Source organism: Cryptomeria japonica, chromosome 5 (genome assembly GCF_030272615.1).
Source record: "Cryptomeria japonica chromosome 5, Sugi_1.0, whole genome shotgun sequence".
In the NCBI taxonomy this organism is placed as follows: Eukaryota; Viridiplantae; Streptophyta; class Pinopsida; order Cupressales; family Cupressaceae; genus Cryptomeria; species Cryptomeria japonica.
Genome location: NC_081409.1, coordinates 731590098 through 731609368, shown reverse-complemented (window position 1 = coordinate 731609368; position 19271 = coordinate 731590098). Strand labels below are relative to the sequence as shown.

Sequence of the window (19271 nt, the reverse complement as noted above, 5' to 3'; positions counted from 1 at the left end):
AAGGCAATGAGCAACACAAGGGCTCCAAAATAATGTCAGATGCCTAGCCTGTAGAAGTTTGCCGACTGCCACATATGTAGCTGCATTATCGGTCACAACCTGAATAACATTTTGCACTCCCACTTCTGTCACCACCTCATCCATCATGTTGCACAAGGTTTTTGCATTTTTCAGTTCATTTGAGGCATCAACTGATTTTAAAAATACCACTTGCCCCCTTGAAGTAACTAGAAAGTTGATGAGTGTCCTATTCTTGCCATCCGTCCACCCATCAAATAAAATGGTGTAGCAATTCTTTCCGCAAATTCTTTTTTGTTGTTCCACTAGTTGTATTGTGTTTTGGACCTCATTCTACGATAATGGCCCACTCAACACATAACGACTTGGGGCCTTGAACCCCTTACCTGCCATGGTCAATGTAGTGATCAATTGCTCCCAATATGGACTAGAGGCAATACTAAACGAAATACTATTGTAATACCAAAATCCAGCACATGCCACCTTTGCCTATTGATGCACTTCCTTATTCCATGAAGTACCTTGCAATCCAGGTTGTGCACTAGTAGTGTTAGGAGGAATAAAATAATTAGACATATTGTTGCCCACCCGTAGACTTCCTGATCTTGTAGAACTGAAATCTGTTATTGGGGCCGTTGTTGCCTCCGCTGTCCTCTTTTTATCTGCCTTCTTTTGCTCATATTCTGAAATCCTTTCTTTTGCCTCCCTCTCAACCTCTTTAGGATAATTGTCGCATGGCGTAGTATTCATTCTAGTGATCCATGCAAGGTGATATTTGAGTCGGTGTATGCCACCGATCATAGATTTTGTGCATTGGCTACAAATAACCTCTCCTTGCATTGCACCTGGTGTGCCATGTTTCCATAAAGGATCCCTCTTTCAACCACAAGCTCTACTTCCACCACCTCTAGTTGCAGAAGCCTTTGTCTTTTATAAAAAATTGAAAGAAACCTAGAAAAGTGAGTCAACATAAAAAAATAATAATAGACTCATTTGAGTAAGTTGTAAATTGTGTAGAGATCAAATAGAAATTGTGTTATGTATGTTAATTTTCAAAGAGTTTGTAGTAATTTATTACTATTTTAAAGTAAGTGTTCCATCATCAGGAAAGAGAGATAAGTTCTCCTTGAAACATAGTTTCTAGGAGCATTGCTACCATAAAACCACTTATTTTGATTAATTTCTATTAGTGATGTTGATGATTGAACTTAAGCAACATCCAAAAGGTTGAGCACATAATGGAGGAACCTTGTTTGTTCAAATGAAGAACAGATTTTTCAAGCAACTATTATGATACTATTTTAATATTTCTAGCTAAAAACAGATTAATCTTTAGTCACATCACGGGGCAAGTTTATTTCATGCTCAATGTTATGATGCCTTCAAAAGGTTGCATTTGTAGAGTTGCCATGTAAAGTAGCACTTAAGTTTTGAGGTCAACTCATGGGTGTTGAAGGGAAAAAAGAGAAGTAACTTTGGGTTAATTTAGCCAAAAAATGGATAAGTTACAATGCAAATATCAATGGTATGTCCTTTCTAGGAAGATTACAAATAATTTTAAATCTTTGTTTTAGTAAAGGCTGTCCAATATATTTAGTAAGGTTATTTAGGACTGACGATGTAAATTCTTTATTCAATGCAAATAATGTCTTCTTATTTTGGAAGAATTCAAATTTGTTAAGTACCTTTTACCTTTGACAAATTCTGTTTGAAATTAAAAACAAAAGTTCATTGACCCAGATATGGAAAATGAGCAGGAGTTGAAGGCTTTTGATTGAGGTTTGCATCGTTTGATTGCATTTCTTTCCCATTTAAGAGAATTGGTGCAACTCCTCAGCAAACACCCGCAGAATAAGATGTGTCATAATTCCTATTCAGCTATTTCGCCTTTGATTCTGTTTGAATATATGGTGATACCATGATGGATGGTGTGACTATATTCAATCCCTGTTTTTAAATATCCAAACTAAAACACATAGAAAAAAGCTAACTCCAATATATAGAAAAACTTATAGATGCCAGAGGAGAAATGAGGAGCAAGATACAACACAAGCTAAAACGTCAACCAATATGTAGGTACAGGCTGTATATGAGGCAGAAAACATTAGATTACTAGTTGTTTTTGACTCCCGTCATGTTTGCGTGCCCTTTCTTCCGCACAAAAATGTCCAGGTTATTATTGTGGGTCAAAACAATGTAAAGCACTAATAAATATTTAGAGTTTTCGATTAAAAATAAATTCTTTTCAATGACGATTTTTAAACAGTTTAATTGCGATTTTCCCCATTTTTCTTGGTAAAAATTGTGCCAAGTTTTTGCAAAAATTCAGCCACAAGTTATAGCACAATTTAATTGGGGCCATATTTGGCTCGTGAGAAATCGCAAGTCGACTGATTTTTTCATCGTTGTAATGAATAATGTAGATTAATGAAAGAAAGTGGAATTATGTGACAATGATAAAACAAATTGTAAATAGTTATTGTGGGCAAATAGAAGTAAAGCTCATGCAAGAAGATGTTGGAATACCACAAAGTTGTTAAAGATTTAAGAAAATATGTCTGGATAGGCGACATTCTAGCCAAGAGATTTAATGAAGGTTGATTAGAAAGTAACTTTGAACCAACGAGTTTGTAGATGAGCTAGTTTGTTATAAGAGTTATGTCTCCACAAGAGGATGCATCTCTCACAAAATGGAGGCCTCTCTTCAGGCGTATAAGGAGAATTAAGGAGACGTTCAGAGAGTTAATAAGGCATTTGATACTTGTAAAGAAGTTGTGTGCTGAAAATATCATATTACTAGTGGCTAGATGTTGGTAGAGTGGTAATTGTTAAGAAAGGTTACCTGTTGGCTGGATGTAGTGTTCCGCCACCCTAGCATGAATCATATTTGAAAAATTTGGAAGTTTTAATAAAATAAAATATAATTACCCAAGGGTAGCGATCAACTATGAAAGGTTGTAACTTGTGCAAAGGTTCTAACTATAAAAAATGTGACTCCCTCACATCGGAAGTAATAAAAAGGAAGAGCATTTCATTTGTAAAAGATAATCATGTATCAATTTATTCAAGTATCCAGCCGTTCATCAAAGAGAACATTGGAAAAATTATCAACTGTAAGTAATAAGACACTCAAACAATTCATTCTATCTAGATCAATCTTACATTCATCATTCAATCATCAACAATTCCTATTCAAGCCATCAATCAAATAATTCATGTTGGGTTCAAGTCATATGGGCAATTCATTGAAACATCAATTCCTTTAAGCCTCAGTAAGAAATCTATCAATCCACAAGCAATTTGTCATTATGCCTCATTCAATCAACGAACACCAATCAAGTTATAGATCAATCGTCAATCATCAAACATCTATAACGATCAATCATCAAATATTGGATATCCATCGAGCATCAATTCATCATACATTCACCAACCTGATTGATAAATAATCACATAAAATTGAATGTTCACTCATCGATCATTTGCAGCATTCACATATATATACCCTTGTTGATTTATCATCGAACTCTTGGTTGTGTCATTAAGATACGTTAGTTTGACGTGAAGACAAAAACAAATCTTAGTTCAAACTTGCAAATTGAGCAAGTTGTGCAACATAAGTTAATTACCCAATATTGTAAGGGTTGGTTGAGATCATGAATAAAATGAAAATTGACATTGCTTGAGGACAAGCAATCTCGAGAAGGGCAGACTTTCATCTCCCCGCCATGATGTATATATGAAGTGACTGATTAGCACTACTTTTCAGATGCATGAACTTATGATGAATAAAGAGATCAATAAACAATGGAACAGCAGTTATACGTTACTATAAACAGTTGGCAAACCATCTATTAATATTGATATTTGGCAAGATAAGTTTTAGACTGTTTATTCATGAGACAAATGCTTCATTACATGAGCTGGTTGCAACTAGACATTAATCTGAAACATTTACATATTCAGATCTAGTCTGAAGACATGGACTGAAACTATTATTCTAACCTCAAAGTTGCAACATAGAATGGGCAATAATGAACCTGTACAATCTGCAATGTGGTAGGAAGCTAAATCGGTAGTCACTTAGGCCTTTTGACAGCGAAATATACCACATGAAATGATCACCATGTCTGCTGTAGATGGAGCTTCAGATCTGCCATTGTCACTATTGATGAATGTCACCAAAAATGCCTGAAACTGATCGGATTTCTGCCTTTTGATAGCGCCTAACCTCTTCCAATGATCCTTGGGCGATGAGGGATGTCTATGTATGAAATCGTGGTCCAAGGTGGGGGCGGACCTGATATAGTTCGGCCTCCTCTAATAATTAATTCATGCACTCTTCACACCAACAAATGCACCAAACAGCATCGCCTTGGTTATACCTTCAATCTGCAATCATTAAATAGAGGAATCGATGCAAGAGTGTTCAGATATGAGTGAAAAGAAGGGTACCAAGAGGTCTGCAACCTCTGACAACAGCAAGCTATTCTTCCCTTGATCTGCCTCCAATTTGTCTCCAAAATCTCCAAATGAAGTCAATAGGTATTGCCAAGGTTCTAGAATGAATATTGCTGATGTAGAATACCTTGAACAAGGTGGTCTCTAAATCTGAAAGTCTGAAGCACCACCACCATCAAACTGAACTGAATCTTCAATAAACCCAATGTGAAGAGCTGCCAAAATTCTTCCTAAATTTGTTCCTAAAAGGATTGCCCAACCCTCCTCTTCAATTTTACTATAGCGCGGCACTGTTCACGACACTGTAGCAGCAAATAAAACTTCTAATTATCAAACTCAATATGCACAGTATGAAGGACCGAGTGTCCCTTACTCTAAAGGAAACCCCTCGGGATGCTTACCATTAGCAGCATGGGATCAGTAGCCTATTTGCCTTTAGGTGGTGGTCCCATTGTCAGGTCTTCTTCTGGCTTGCATTGGTTATCGCCGACTGTGTTGTCACATACTATGTTGGTGATTGCTACTTTCAATTGTGGCATAGTTTGTAGAAGGTTTGTTGGCTTTATGGGTATTGTTTTTTAACATCTGTTGTACTTTGTTTTTTCATATTTCGACTGTAGTGAAGTACTTGCATTTTCATTGGAGGTTCTTCTCTCATTCGCCATCGCCTTTTCCACGTTGGCTTTGGCTTCTTGAAGTCTTTCCTTCTTTGTACGAGGATTTGGATACATTGCTTTCTTTGACTGTAATTTGGTGATCTTTCGAAATTCCTTGTTTGGATCCTCCATGATCGGCATATTCACTCCTTTTTGTCTCAAGCGGTCGGTGTCTTCATGATTACCTAGTCCACACCGCTTGCACACCATTCCCAAATTGTTTTGATTACGTTGGCCTTCTTGGGCAAAGTGACCCTAATCTTTGCACTTTCGACATTGGATCATTGTTCTTCCTTTGGCGTTGTACTATTTCTGCTTCTTGGGCCATTGTTATTATTGTACTGGTTATTGTTTCCTCGCCTATTGCGGTATCTGCTAGTCAATGCGTTAGAATTGTTTGGTGATTTTGGAGGTATGGTCAATGGGGTTGATTGTTCCCCTTGAGTAAAGAGCACTTCCGTGCTTCTTGTCTTTAGATTGTATGGGCATTCTTTGATTGAATGTCCCAATATCTAATAGATGTCGTAGAACAACTTCTTTGGACAATTTTATTTATGTGACCTACTTTACAGTTAGTGCACCATAGTTCCTTGCTTGCCTATGAACTCTTCTTCTCGACCTTTAATTCCTTAAGCATACACATCATGTCTGGTTCTAGGGCTTGGACAATTTTCAATTCTTCGTTATTGCTATCCTCCGTACTCTCATCATTATCCATCTTTCTTTTTCCTTGAGAAGATGTTTTGGATTCTCTCTCAATTTCCATCGCTCGATTATAAGCATCAGCATACAATGAGGGAGATATTACTTTCAACTTCTTGTGTAGCGAGGGAACCAAACCCTCGATGAACCACTTCTTCTTCAACTCGTTGGCTAGCTGATTCTCCAACTTAACCAACAACTCCTTGAGCCTACGATTGTAAGCTTGTACGTTCTCATGTTTCCTTTGTTTAGTGTTATAGATTTCAGTTTCAGCCACAATTTCGTTATCATCTCTTAGCAATTTAAACTCCGCCTTAAATGTTTTCTTCAACCCTTCCCAGGATTTTGTGGATTCATCATCAAGTGCTAAGAACCAGTCAATGGCTATTCCTGTAGTGTTGCAGGCAATGCTTTCCGCTAATAATCTTTATCCAATTGACTGCTTGGTATCCAAATAGTTTTGCCCGTCTTACAATGCCTTAGCAGATCATCCGATTCATTTCCAATAAATTTTGGGAGTTTTTGCTTGTCGACATTTGGACTTGCTAGGGGAGTCACCATCTTTCTTGGTCAGCATATACCCTATGCCTTGGACCTAGTTAGACTTTTTTTCTGTCGACATTCCGGTGCTTCAGTTGCACTCACAACCATGTATGAGTCCTCTACATGTCCACCTTCAATTTCTCTTGTACCTTGGTTACCTTCCTCTTTGTTCTTTGACTCTCTTCTTCCTGGGGGCTTCGGCTCAGTGCCCCCTATTCTTGGTTCTTTCAATATGTATAGTTGCTCTATGCATTGTACATTATTCTCAAGTATCTCAACAAATGTAGTCTCAAGGTTTCCTTCTTCTTCTTCGTTTGATATTGCCCATACGAATGGGTTGCCTATTTGGTTGGTAAGGTCTTTGTATGCTTTATTTCGTAGTGGTAGGTGTCTTGCTAGTTCTAACCACTTGCTTGCCGTTTACTCACTATCAGTAAAATTCTTCCTTTCCTCCTAACTATGACTCTTGTCGGCGGCATTATTGTACACGGGAATAAGATTAGTTAATTATGTGTAAATGTGTTGGTTAGTTGGCAACCGAGGGGTGGTAGTTGCGGTGCGACGGTTGGCGCTCGTACCCCCTCGGTACCCTTTTATACTTCGGAATGTAACTTGTAACATACACTTATTATGAATAGAATATCTCTTATACTTTGTCTGATATTTACGACATTATTTTGCATTATGTTCTTTATGCTTTAAGTTTTTCACCCGAGAGGGCAAACATTTGGCGCCGTTGCCTAGACGTACTCAGGAACGAAAGACGCGATGGGCCTAACCGTCGGTGATATGAACCCAGAGGCCGACGACGCGCCCACGGAACAATCGACCAAGGGGAAATTGAACCTTGTAATAATCTCGGCACAATGTTGAGATAAATTGTGGCTGATAGGAAAAATAATAGAAGTTTTTTTTTGTGTACATGGCGTGTGCTTGCTATGTACAGAAGTGATTTATGCCAAATATATTAAATAAAGATAGAAAAAAAAAAAAGCAGAAATGGACGAGTGGGAGGCCGCGCAGTGGGCCTTGATTCTGGAGCAGCAAGTAGAACGAAGGCGTAGGCTAAGGCAGCTTGCCAAGGGATGACCGGGCGAGGGGTTGCTCGAAGGGAACCTAGGAGGTGTCACGGAGGTTGCGGAGGCAGAGATAGACGGAGAAAAGTACACTCTCTACACTGTTGTAGGGTTGCCCGAAAGGAGCCTAGGAGTCACGGAGGGTGCCGAAGGCAACCTCTACAGTTCGCCTGAATACCACCACTGTAGGGTAAGAAGTCGCGAAGAGCTGGTGGAACAAACAAGGCGAAATCTAAACTTGATTGACGCTACCAGAGACCTACTAAAGAATTTGTCCATTTCGGAGGACAATCGGAGGGAGACCACCAAAGGTGACAGTACGGCCGACGGTGCCGAGGGAGCACAAGGGTACCGTACGAGAGGCAATTTGTTCGGTTCGGGGTCAACAACCTTCTCTGGAGGACCCACGAGTGGAGGGTCAGGTGCAGGACGCGGAGGATCACTAGGTACAAGCACACAAGGCACCAGAGGAGCGAGACCGAGTGGTGGGATGGCGAGTAAACAAAAATTGCCAAAGTTCACAGGGGACGGCAAGGAAGACCCCTTACGGCACTATCGTACATGTGAAACCATTTGGTTCGCCAACAGAGTGACAGACCAGGATGACTGGGTACAACAGTTCCCAGCCACGTTACGTGGAGTTGCCATAGATTGGTACTCCGATGTAGATAAGCAAAAAGTGGCCATGTGGGCCAACCTACAGAAGGAATTCACAGAGGAGTTTTGGTTGCTCCGTGATGACAACGAAATTGTAACGGAGATATACAGTACCAAACAAGGTACCAAGGAGACAGTACGGGCATACAGCAGGAGGCTGAAGGAATTGCTGGGAAAAATGGAGAGTCAACCAGCAGATGGGTTGAAAAAGCGATGGTTCGTGGAGGGACTAAAGCATTCCCTCCGAAGGAAGATGAAAATCGTTCCACCTACATCATATGACGACGCGTATAATAGGGCGATGGACCTAGAGAGCGAATACAAAACGTCAAAGAAGAAGAAAAGTAATAAATATTCATCTGACGATGATGAAGATTCTGACGGGGAAAGCAGTAGCGGTGGCAAATCGAGTAACAAGGTGCACGCTCTCCAAAAGGACATGGAAGGAATGCTGAAAGAATTCAAAGCCATGAAAGGGAGTACAAGTAAGACAGAATAAAATGATGTGTGGTGTACTGATTGTAGGAGTGACGGACACACCAAGGGGTCCTGTCCCAAGAAGGCTTTCTACGACATTTGTCAGATTACGGGACATTTGACAAAGGAATGCCCCTACAATATGAAAACCAGGAGCCAACAAGTTCTCTTCACGCAAGAGCAACCGATCGTCGAAACTTCGCAAACCAACACAACGACATCATCTGGAGGTTACCGAGACAACAAACGCGGTGGCGGAAGGAACAACAACAATAACAATAACGGAAGCCATATCCAGTATGACGCCAAGGGCCGGCCAATTATCCAATGTAGGGCCTGTAATCAGTGGGGGCACTTCACTCGTGATTGCACGCAGGAAGCCACCCCTCAGCACCTCTGTCGATGGTGTGGGCCAGGCGACCATGAGGACGCAAATCGCCCACAGGCAGGGGTTAATCTCCTCAACATTGAGAAGGCTGAGAAGACTGGTGAGAAAGAAGTACTGGCGATCACTCGCGCCCAGATGAAAAAAACCACTTATCCCGACCCTCGTACGGAGAAGGAGAGATTACGGGAGGCAAAGGCCAGTATTGAACATGAGATGACAGCCGAACGATGGGACAACGAGGTGGCGAGTACATCATCTCGTACGGAAGCGGAAAATAACATCATTGGGCAAATATTGCAGATGGAGGTACCCGTGAGAATACAAGACCTCCTGGAGACCATGCCGTAGCTAAAAACGGCTATCTTAAACTCCGTACCCTCACAGGTGAAAACGAGGAAGGTCGTGAGCCCCACAGCCGACCCTGCGTTAAGGGAGGTCCTAAGCCCCACGGTTGATCCCATGTTGTTGGTAGTCAATAGCGGACGCCAACCGGCGGTGGTAGAAATGGGCATATTGGGGACTACCTTGACAGACACTATTGTCGATGGTGGATCAGGAGTGAATGTTCTTCCAGAAGAAACCTGGCGGAAGCTCGGGAAGTCAACGCTGTGGCCATCTACATTCAATCTGCTTGGAGCAGATCAGCATGGAATCAAACCCATTGGGACACTGATGGGCCAATAAGTTACCATCGGGACGCAACCCTTCATACTAGATTTTGTGGTAATCCCACTCAAGAAGAAGGGGTAGGATGCCATCTTAGGCAGAGGGTGGCTGGTTACAGCAAAGGTGAACCACGACTGGAAAAAGAACACCCTTTCTATGGAGAAAGGGGGGCGGAAGTACACCATTGATCTAAGGACCCAGGTTGTTGACGAGGAATTGGCATCATCTTCGGAATCGGAGGATGAAGGAAAAGGCGACCCGAGGGCTGAAGGATGGGGTTGCAGGGAGCCCAACGATGAAGGGATTCTCAAACTAGGAGAGTGCTCCGAGGATGAGACAGGGTCATTGAACGGGCTCTTCCATTGGCAGATGGAGGATTATGAAATGTTCCAGAGCTACAGGCTCGAAGTAGAGGAACCAGAGCAACCAACAGAGGTGTACCTGCCGGAATACAAATAATATTGGAAGGGAGACGCCCCAAACACTGGCGACGTAAATAATCCGAAGAGTGTCGGCAATGATTGGAACCCTGTGTGGAAGGCCGCAGCCTTCAAAATCTTTACTATTCTTCTTCTTCTTATGTACGGGAAGGAGACTGTGGTCCCTATAGAATTTGTGGTTCCAGGTCTTCGGATGGCCATGGAAAATAAACTTGCCACCAATAGGTTCAAATTGAAACCCTACCACGAGAAGTGTGTAGGGGACCCGAGAGGCCGGAAGGACACCCAGGAGTCCTGAGGGGGACCTGAGAGGATGGAAGGGGGCCTGAGAGGCCAGGCAGGCGACTCGCCAGGCACAGGACCAAAACGGGAGACTCTCGGGCGAGGCAAACTGAGAAGGATGAAGGGCGATCCTAGTAGCATAGGACACGAGCCGAAGACTCTTGACAATTAGATTATATTAAAAAAAAAAAAAATATCGTACGGTCGTACGGGTCCGTACGACAGTTGACCGTACGGCTGTAAAAAAAGAATGAAAAAAAGAAAAAAAGTGGGCCCACCATACACCGACGGTGGAACCACCGTGCGGTGGATGCCACTGTGCGGTGGTCACCGCACACCACGCATAAAAGCCCGCACAGCCCCGTGGAAACAAATGAAAGCCCGCACAGCCGAGGGGGAGAGAAGGAAAAACGACAGCCGCGGGGGGAGGAACGACACCAGCCGCACCACGCAGCCCATGCAAGGAAAAAGGAGGAGAAGGAAACCCCGCACCATGCCAAACAAAAAAACGGATGAAGAGAAAAGAAAAAAAAAGAAAAAAGAAAGAGAGACGCGCACAACAACGCACAAACAAATAGAGCCATACGGTGGAAGGGTGTCGATCGCACGAGAAGGTGGCTGTATGATTGGAGGTGTCTGTTGTTGTCCGTACGGTAAGGAGGTTGTTGACCGTACAGGGAGGTTGTATGGCCGGGGTGCCATTGGGGACATTACAGTGCCAAAAAAAAAAGAAAAAAAAGATGACGACGACCAGATTTAAAATGATTCACTGAAGTTTGAAGCCAGGACACTGGAAATTCAGAGTGGAGAAGAAAGGTTTTTGGCATCTTAAAATATCACAGAAATGCTGTGTGCCATGGACTTTCGTGTGGTTCCGAAGGTTGTAAATTGGTCTTGGCGGTGGGGGTGCTGCCCCTCGACCCTGCTGGAGCACTGCCCCAGACCCCGCGAGGGGTGCTGCCCCAGACCCCACGGGGGCGCTGCCCCTCGACCTCGTTGGGGGCGTTGCCCCCAGACCCCCAATTTATTTTTGAGCTACAGAATACCACGGGAAGTGTTGTGGTTGTTCATACTGTGAGAAAGAAGCCTGTAGCTAAGCATTGGTAGGGAAGCCATAAGTCGTAGAGGGAGATGGATTTGGAGGTTGCGAACAAACAGAGTTTGAGGGAAGGCATTGCAGGTCCGCACAATTGTATGACAACAGAGAGTTATTTAGTTCAGTTAGCAGCCTTTGGGGAGTGTGATGGAGTATTTGAGGTGTCTCCTAGCCTTTGTGCCAGCGGGTTGTGGCCACCTCTAGGCAGGATAGGTACGCTTTGAGGAACTTGGAGTATGTCTCGGCTGGACGTGAGGTTGCCTTGGTGGATGCAGAGAGGGCTCGAGAGGAGTTGACCACCAAGTTGGAGGTAGTTCTAGTGTGAGACTTAGCTCAGCGTACCCAGGAGTTGGATGCCAAGAGAGCAACTTCGGTGGCTATCGAGACAGTATCATTTGAGTAGCAGTTGGTGGAGGCTGAGACTGAAAAGCATGTTTTGTAGACAAGTTTGGTTTAGGCACAGGAGGATTATGATGTCAAAGGAAGCACTTGAGCATAGGATGGTAGCAGGAAAGGGTTTTTAAGTGAGGACGCAGTAGGTGTATAAGTTTCGGGCTCGACTGGCGTCAACAGTTCTGTTTCATGTTATTTCTATTTTGTATTAAGTCATCCGGAGACGACTTCTTTTCTTTGGGGGGGATGATGTTGGCGGCATTATTGTACACAGGAATAAGATTAGTTAATTATGTGTAAATGTGTTGGTTAGTTGGCAACTGAGGGGTGGTAGTTGCGGTGCTACAGTTGGCGCTCGCACCCCCTCGGTACCCTTTTATACTTCGGAATGTAACTTGTAACATACACTTATTATGAATAGAATATCTCTTATACTTTGTCTGATAGTTATGGCATTATTTTGCATTATGTTCTTAATGCTTTAAGTTATTCACCCGAGAGGGCAAACAACTCTATGCTTCGACTTCTACTTCTCGACGAACTTGGGCTTTCCCTTAATAGTCCTTCGTTTATTGCTTTTGCAATTCTTCTCAGCCATTTTTGTTGCTCACTTTGTTCTCTTAGTTGAAGGGATCTTGTAGATCCTTTAGTGTCTTCTTGATTGCTTGAAGTACGTCTTCTATCCTCTTTTGACTGCATGGGCATTACTTTTCTAAGGTACATCTATTGGTAATGTCATGGTCTTCCTCAACCTTCAAGTTTTTTTCTTTGTACCACCGTAGTATATGTTGTCTATGTTGTTCTCGATCCTTCTCTTCTTGAAGGTCTCAAAGGGTGATAAAATTACATGCCAATAATTTCAGCAGTCTCCAGAGAAGATGGTCAACTTCGTCATTCACTATTAGGTTATCCCGAATGGCAATCTCTGGAACCTCTCATTGGAGAGCCTCTCTTTGAATGTGTGAGTTAATGGATACTTCCCACAAGTACACCAAATCTTGTATTAGTTCATCTTTTGTTGTGTATTCCTCTTCTTTGGTTTCAATTACTATTGGTTCTTCGCCCCAATCGACCCATTACAATGCCATACCGCATGTCTATGAATTATATTTCCCTAGGATTCGTATTGGCAACGACTCCGAATGTTTATTGCCTAACTCTACTAGTTACAGAAATAAACGAAAAGGTAGATTAATAGAAAATAGGAATATAATAATATAACTCACTATGTATAGTTGGAAGATATGCAATAAGTACAACAACATTGGAGAGAATTCTCCCAACTACAAACAACTACATAAAAATATTATACTGGGCTAGTTAAGACTACCAACCACCAGTAACTGACAATTGCCAACCCACAAGTAGTTGGGAACTAATCATCTCAATTACAAAAGATAACAAACATTTATTTAGCCGACTAAAACTATATACTTTTGCCAACTTCACAGCTCCAAGGTTATTATGCAGATTTACATTGTTAGTTTATTGGTGTGGTATACTATTCTTTCTTTCTTGGCATCACAATTTGGGACTCGAATTGTCTCACCTAAATGCTTGTAATCATTTCTTGTTAGGTGATAACTTATGGCCTTAATCTGTTTATTCTAAGCTTCTAATTATTAGTCATCCAACTTTGTGCAATTTGTATTTTGATTTTCTGTAGTGTCGTAGCCTTAAATGATATTTTCATAGTTATTGTACAAATATTTCCTGTGCCATCCTGTAATGTTTGAGGCACCCTTGCCATACCTAAAACATGTCCCATTATTATATTCTCTCCTACTCCAAGGTACTCGGTATAACCTTGTTACCAACTGATGCTACTTTCAACTGTATCTTTTAAGCTAGATCTTAACTCTTTTGATTTAATCCATAAAATTTGGATATTACAAATTTAATCATGTACAAGGACTATGTAACAGTGTATGGCAGAATTGAAGGATTATATTCACGATATTCCCTTGAAGGATTCATTTAAACAGTCTATATCTTTAATCTTACAGTTCTCTTGAAGGGCTAAGTATCAAATCTTCTGATCAATATAATACTGCTTGCTATAAAAAATACTAGCAATTGCTTATAGGACCACGATATGTACAATGTTCACCTAGAATATCTATCCTAGGAAGTGCTCTAGCTGGTTGCTTGTGCTTGCTTGAGTTTCCTTCCTTGACAGTATCTAATTTAAAAAATGATCGTCTTTCAACCATCTTCTATAGAAGTCAGTATCATCCTTAGTTTCAATGAGAATTAGGCAGTTTCATTGTATATATGATCATGCTAAGCCATGCATATGTTAGTGCCTGTATTGGGAAGGAGCGGGTAGTGCTATCTTCTCTATCTGCAAACAAACATCTCCCTTTTCTATTAATTCCCAGATCTCATCACCTAATTCATTTTTATCACTTGCAATATGTTTGTTTTTCCTGTTGCTATATTGGTACAAAGTTGGAACACTTCCTTTGTTCTATTTTTGAGTGACTAAAACCAGCTTCTGTATATAGTGACATAAATTGGTTGATTGATTTATCTCTGTTTTTAGGTTGTAATTGGATGCACATTAATCAATGAATAGAATTATGCTGGTTCAAAATTTAGTTTGAAGCCATTATGGAGTATATGTTCCAACATGCTACATGATTTGCTTCTACATGTTTTGAGTTACTTTATTAGGTGAAATGAAGCATCAAAACAGTGCTGATTTAAATTTTTACTTTAGGAGTGGATCTCTGAATGTTACAAGAAAAGGAAGCTTGTTGATATTGATCCTTACCTTATGCACGTGGGCAAGCCATGGAGGAAATTGCAACCCGTAAATGTCAGTCCAGTCAGTCCTATTAATGGTAATTGTTCTTTATCAGTTTTATTAGTGGTAATGGTTCTATATCACAATCAAGTTTTATCTTGGGTTTGGATAGATACTTATATCTCGATTGGAAAAGATTGAACTTGGACAGTCAGATAATGGTGTCAAATTTTACATTCTTATAAAACTATTCCTTTTATTTGTATTTATAGCCCTAATTCTTTTCTTTAATCAATATTTGGGTTCTTGTTTATTGTTTGATATCATGAACAGAACCAGACCAAATGAAGAAGAAACCACCATTGCATGGAAAAACTATCAGCGCTAGGATCAATGTGAGTACCTCTCTATATTTATTGTTTAGAAGATGCCACCCTATTTACATGATTACATGTGTTTTTCAGTGACCAATGAAACTGAAGACCTGATATGCTTCAAATTTCATTATATCCTAGTGATGAGTATTGTGCATCTCAAAATGGATTTTCCTATGTTGAGGATGCTGGTACCTTTACATTATGCCATATTATATCTTACTGTTGAGTTGTTGACTATTTACTTTTACTTTGATTGTTGAGCTTTACCAGTGTTCCATAGTTGTTGGGGACGAGGGGACATGGGTGTGGGTTTCGGGGACAAGGGGATAAAGGGCCTCAGTTTGGGGACAACTGCAGGGGGTGGTGGTGCTGATTTACATATGGTACTTGAAAAACTAGTTGTGAAAAGATGTATAATAGTATAAGAATTACATTTCAAATGAAACTATAGAAAATTAGTAAAATGTTAAAATAGCAAAATTTGAAATACTAAATATGAAGATTTCTTGAATGCTAAATAAAATTTGACAAATGAAATTGTCAAATTGGAGATTTCTATTATATCGAAAATATGAATATCTAATATCATAAAGATGATTACATGATACATCATTGCAATGACTAGCAATAGCATTATAATTACTAGTATGATATCAAAATAAGGCTTTAAGTACAAATATCGAAAGACAAAATGTAGTGAAGGGATGCCTCTGATCATCTGCAAACTCCTCATCACTGGAATTGTTAGACTCCTCACAATCAAGATCCCTCAAGATAACACCAACCAGCCCTGCATCTAAAGTGGTAGAATCCTCATCAACCTGTGATGGCTCCTCTGGCTCTACATCCCATCGTGCCGTTGGACTTTCTTTGTATACATGTTTCTTGCGGTCAACGAGATGCAAAACACTATGTACAACCACAAGATTCTCTACTCTCTTAGAGCTAAGTCAATTTCTCTTAAGAGAGTGGATGAAGCTATATATAGACTAGTTCCTCTCAGCAACTGAAGAACTAGAAACTTGGGATAGCATATGGATTGCTAGAGTGGTAGTCAAAGATTTCTGACCATGACAATGTCACCACAAAAGTGGGTCCTCCCGTGACAGTTTCTATATGCATCTTTGTCGCGTTTGAATAACCCCTAAGAGTGGCAAATTTCGTCCACTCAGTGTGAATTATGCCGGCATCTTTAGAATCATACATCTTCTCTATGCACCTAAAGAACCTCACCTTCACCTCATCATCCTAAATTGGTGTAACTCTACCGGGCCTAGCCTTGTACCACTTAGGATTCAAGACATAGGTAGCCTTATGCAAGGGAGTGTTGAGCTTGTCCCATCTGCACTAAATGATTGGCCGAATGTGCTCATTGTAGAATGCTAAATTGGGGTCCTTCACTCGCACAATAGCCCTCATCTGGTCAAGCATAGAACTGATGCACACATACACCTCTCCAAGGCTAGGTGCATCTCCATCCCCATATCTGATGACCTAGAAAATTGGGGCAATGATGGAGACTATGTATTTTGTCAGTCCAAAACACATCACTCTTCACTATCTCCTTCACCCTTCTCCCCTGCTCTATCTTGGTCTCAGCCTACATATTCCACAATGTGGTCATAACCATGAGTTGCAGTGCCTCTTGCAACTCAATCTTTCTCTCCAAGAGAATGAAATAGGATGCATAATTGGTCTCAACTGGTTTCAAGAACTCCTTCGAGAAGGTCCTGAAGAGTGCATGTGAAGTGTGGTGGTTGTAGATAAACATCTGCATATCTCTCACATTGCTGACTACTCCTCGAATCTAATCAATCTTCCCCATGTCCTTGGGTGCATTGTTCATGGAATGCACATAACATGGAGTCCACCAAATATGTCTATAGGCCACCTCAATTAGTTTCCCTATTGCTGTGCACACATGGGCTACATCTGTCACTACTTGGACCAAATTTTGTGGCCCAACCTCCTCAATAGCTTCCTTGAGGACCTCAAACTGAAAATCAACATCTTTGCGATGCCTTGTGCAATCAATTGCTCTGAGAAAGTATGGGCCCTATGCACATGTAACCATGATGTTGATGAGTAGATGATGGCTGATGTCCGTCCACCCATACATAACTATGTTGCATCTAGAGGCCACCCAACATGCCTTCATCTTCTCCATCAAAACATTGATCTTGGAATAACTCTTATCCAAGATCGTTATCCTCAATTTGGTCTCACTTGGTGGCACATATGATGGTCCTCCCTTCACAATCATCGACATCATCTCACTATAATGAGACCGAGCTACATGAACCTACCAATAGCATCATCTATATTATCCTTCAACTGCACGTTGAACAAGTCAGCTATGGGGTTACTTTTCATCTTGCATTTCCCTTCCCCCTTAACCTCTCGTGATTGGGCCATGGCATTGGAAGTGGAAGTGGATGAAGGTCTAGACATCACTCCTCTCGTTTGCAATGTATGAAAAGAAGTATGTTGCACTTGCTAGCTCTGCTGAAGTGTTGCCCTACCAGACAAAGTAGTAGGGATTGCAACTGCACTGTCATTAGGAATTCCCAAAGCTTGTTGATCTCAATTCTGTATTGTATGCTTTTAGTTCTCTTCTAAAAAGCGACACAGATCCACACCTTTTGCTCTCCAAAAAAGAAGTGTGCATTGCCTCTAATGATGCTACCAAACCATGCAAGACCACAAATGTTGCATTGCCACTTCCTTGTGCCCCCACCTATCTCTAATGTGCCTTCTATTTTTGAAGCAAATTGTTTGAGAGAAGATTTAGGATCATAAGGATCCCTAGTGAACTGTGCCAATAACTCTAAAGGACAACCTGTACTAGCTGGTGCACTTGCCATGGAACTAGATTGGTTTCTAGGATCAACCCCATGGTCACCCCCCTCAACCTTAGGTTCATAATTTGAATCATTTCCACTATGAGAACGGATTTCCATCTCATCCTTACTCATGTCATGAGAGCTTATTGTGATATTGACATTGCATTTCACAAAATAAAAATAAAAATAAATTCAATAAGCATGTAATTTCAGCGTAGTTTAACAAATTTCAATTTTGAAAACAAAATTTTAAATTTAAAATTTGATGTTGAATTTTGAGGGCAAAATGATGAATGGTTCATTGATCATTTTGCCCTTAAGATTCAACATCAAATCTGATTTTGAAATGAATAAAAGAAAAACCAAGATTAAACAACAAAAAAAAATTAAAAAATTGAAAATCAGAAAATGAAACAAACAAAAAACAAGAAATAACTTACCCTTTGCTAAAAATCTCTCCAAAATGCTGTAGAATGCTCTTCCTCCTCTTCTTCTTGCTCCTTTTCACTCCTCTTACACTTGCACTCACTTTTTTCACTCTTTGAATCACTATTTTTTGAGTTTTTTCTCCTCTTCACATTGCTGGTAAAAAAAATCAGAAGTAAAAATGTGAGTGAAATCACTTATTTTTGGGGTTTTTTTAATGCATAGGAGGCATGGGTGGGGCCCATGCTGTAATGTCCCCTTCTGTGATGATTTATGAAATAGAGACATTTCACTTATAAGAATCAATTGCAAGAGAATTCTTCTTTTCAAAACTTCAAATATTGCAAGGGATGTTACTCTATGATACCAGTTATAATGTTAGTGTTAATGCAATGGATGCAATGTTTTAGACAAGATCACTGCTGTCTCTGATTCAATCAAGTAAATATATGCAAGAGGACTTATTCTATATATATATATATATATATATATATATCAATGCTTAACGCAACAATGATGAGATTATTCAAGTATACTCAGTTGATCTTAATAGTAAGACTAGCAAGTGATGATGGCTTCTTTATATAATTATGACCATTAGACAGTGGGTGCCTCTGATATTTAATAATATACGCTCAATGTCACTTGTACCGATCACCAGGAAGATTGATGATATACTGCTCCAATTTTAATTCTATAAACTTGCAAAGATGACTTCCTGAGAATCGCTGAGGATATGCTCTAACTTATATGCTATGGTTGACCAGTAATGATGGTCTGGAATGTTGTTTCTGATCTATTGATTAAACATGCAATGAATGAATATGACGGTATTACTCAAAGTAATAGATTGTTGTTTTCAGATTTGGAAATATGTATTTCCAACAATGTGGAATATCCTATTTCTGATGTTGATGCTATTAACATGCAGTAATGATGGGCTATTTCAGATATACTCCGAGTAGTGAATGCTGCCGATTTTGGGCCTTCGACCTAGGTTACTCTCACGCCTCCAAACTGG

At 40.5% G+C, this 19271-nt stretch overlaps 1 protein-coding gene across 1 annotated transcript in view; it reads left to right on the top strand.

Annotated features, from left to right (window-relative positions):
- The window catches only part of LOC131069288 (uncharacterized), a 122620-nt gene that overhangs the window by 39158 nt on the left and 64191 nt on the right, over positions 1 to 19271 (top strand). The window contains exons 5-6 of the mRNA XM_059220931.1: positions 14578 to 14701; positions 14938 to 14999. Of these exons, the coding sequence (XP_059076914.1) occupies positions 14578 to 14701; positions 14938 to 14999 (186 nt within the window). The remainder of the gene's footprint in view (positions 1 to 14577; positions 14702 to 14937; positions 15000 to 19271) is intronic.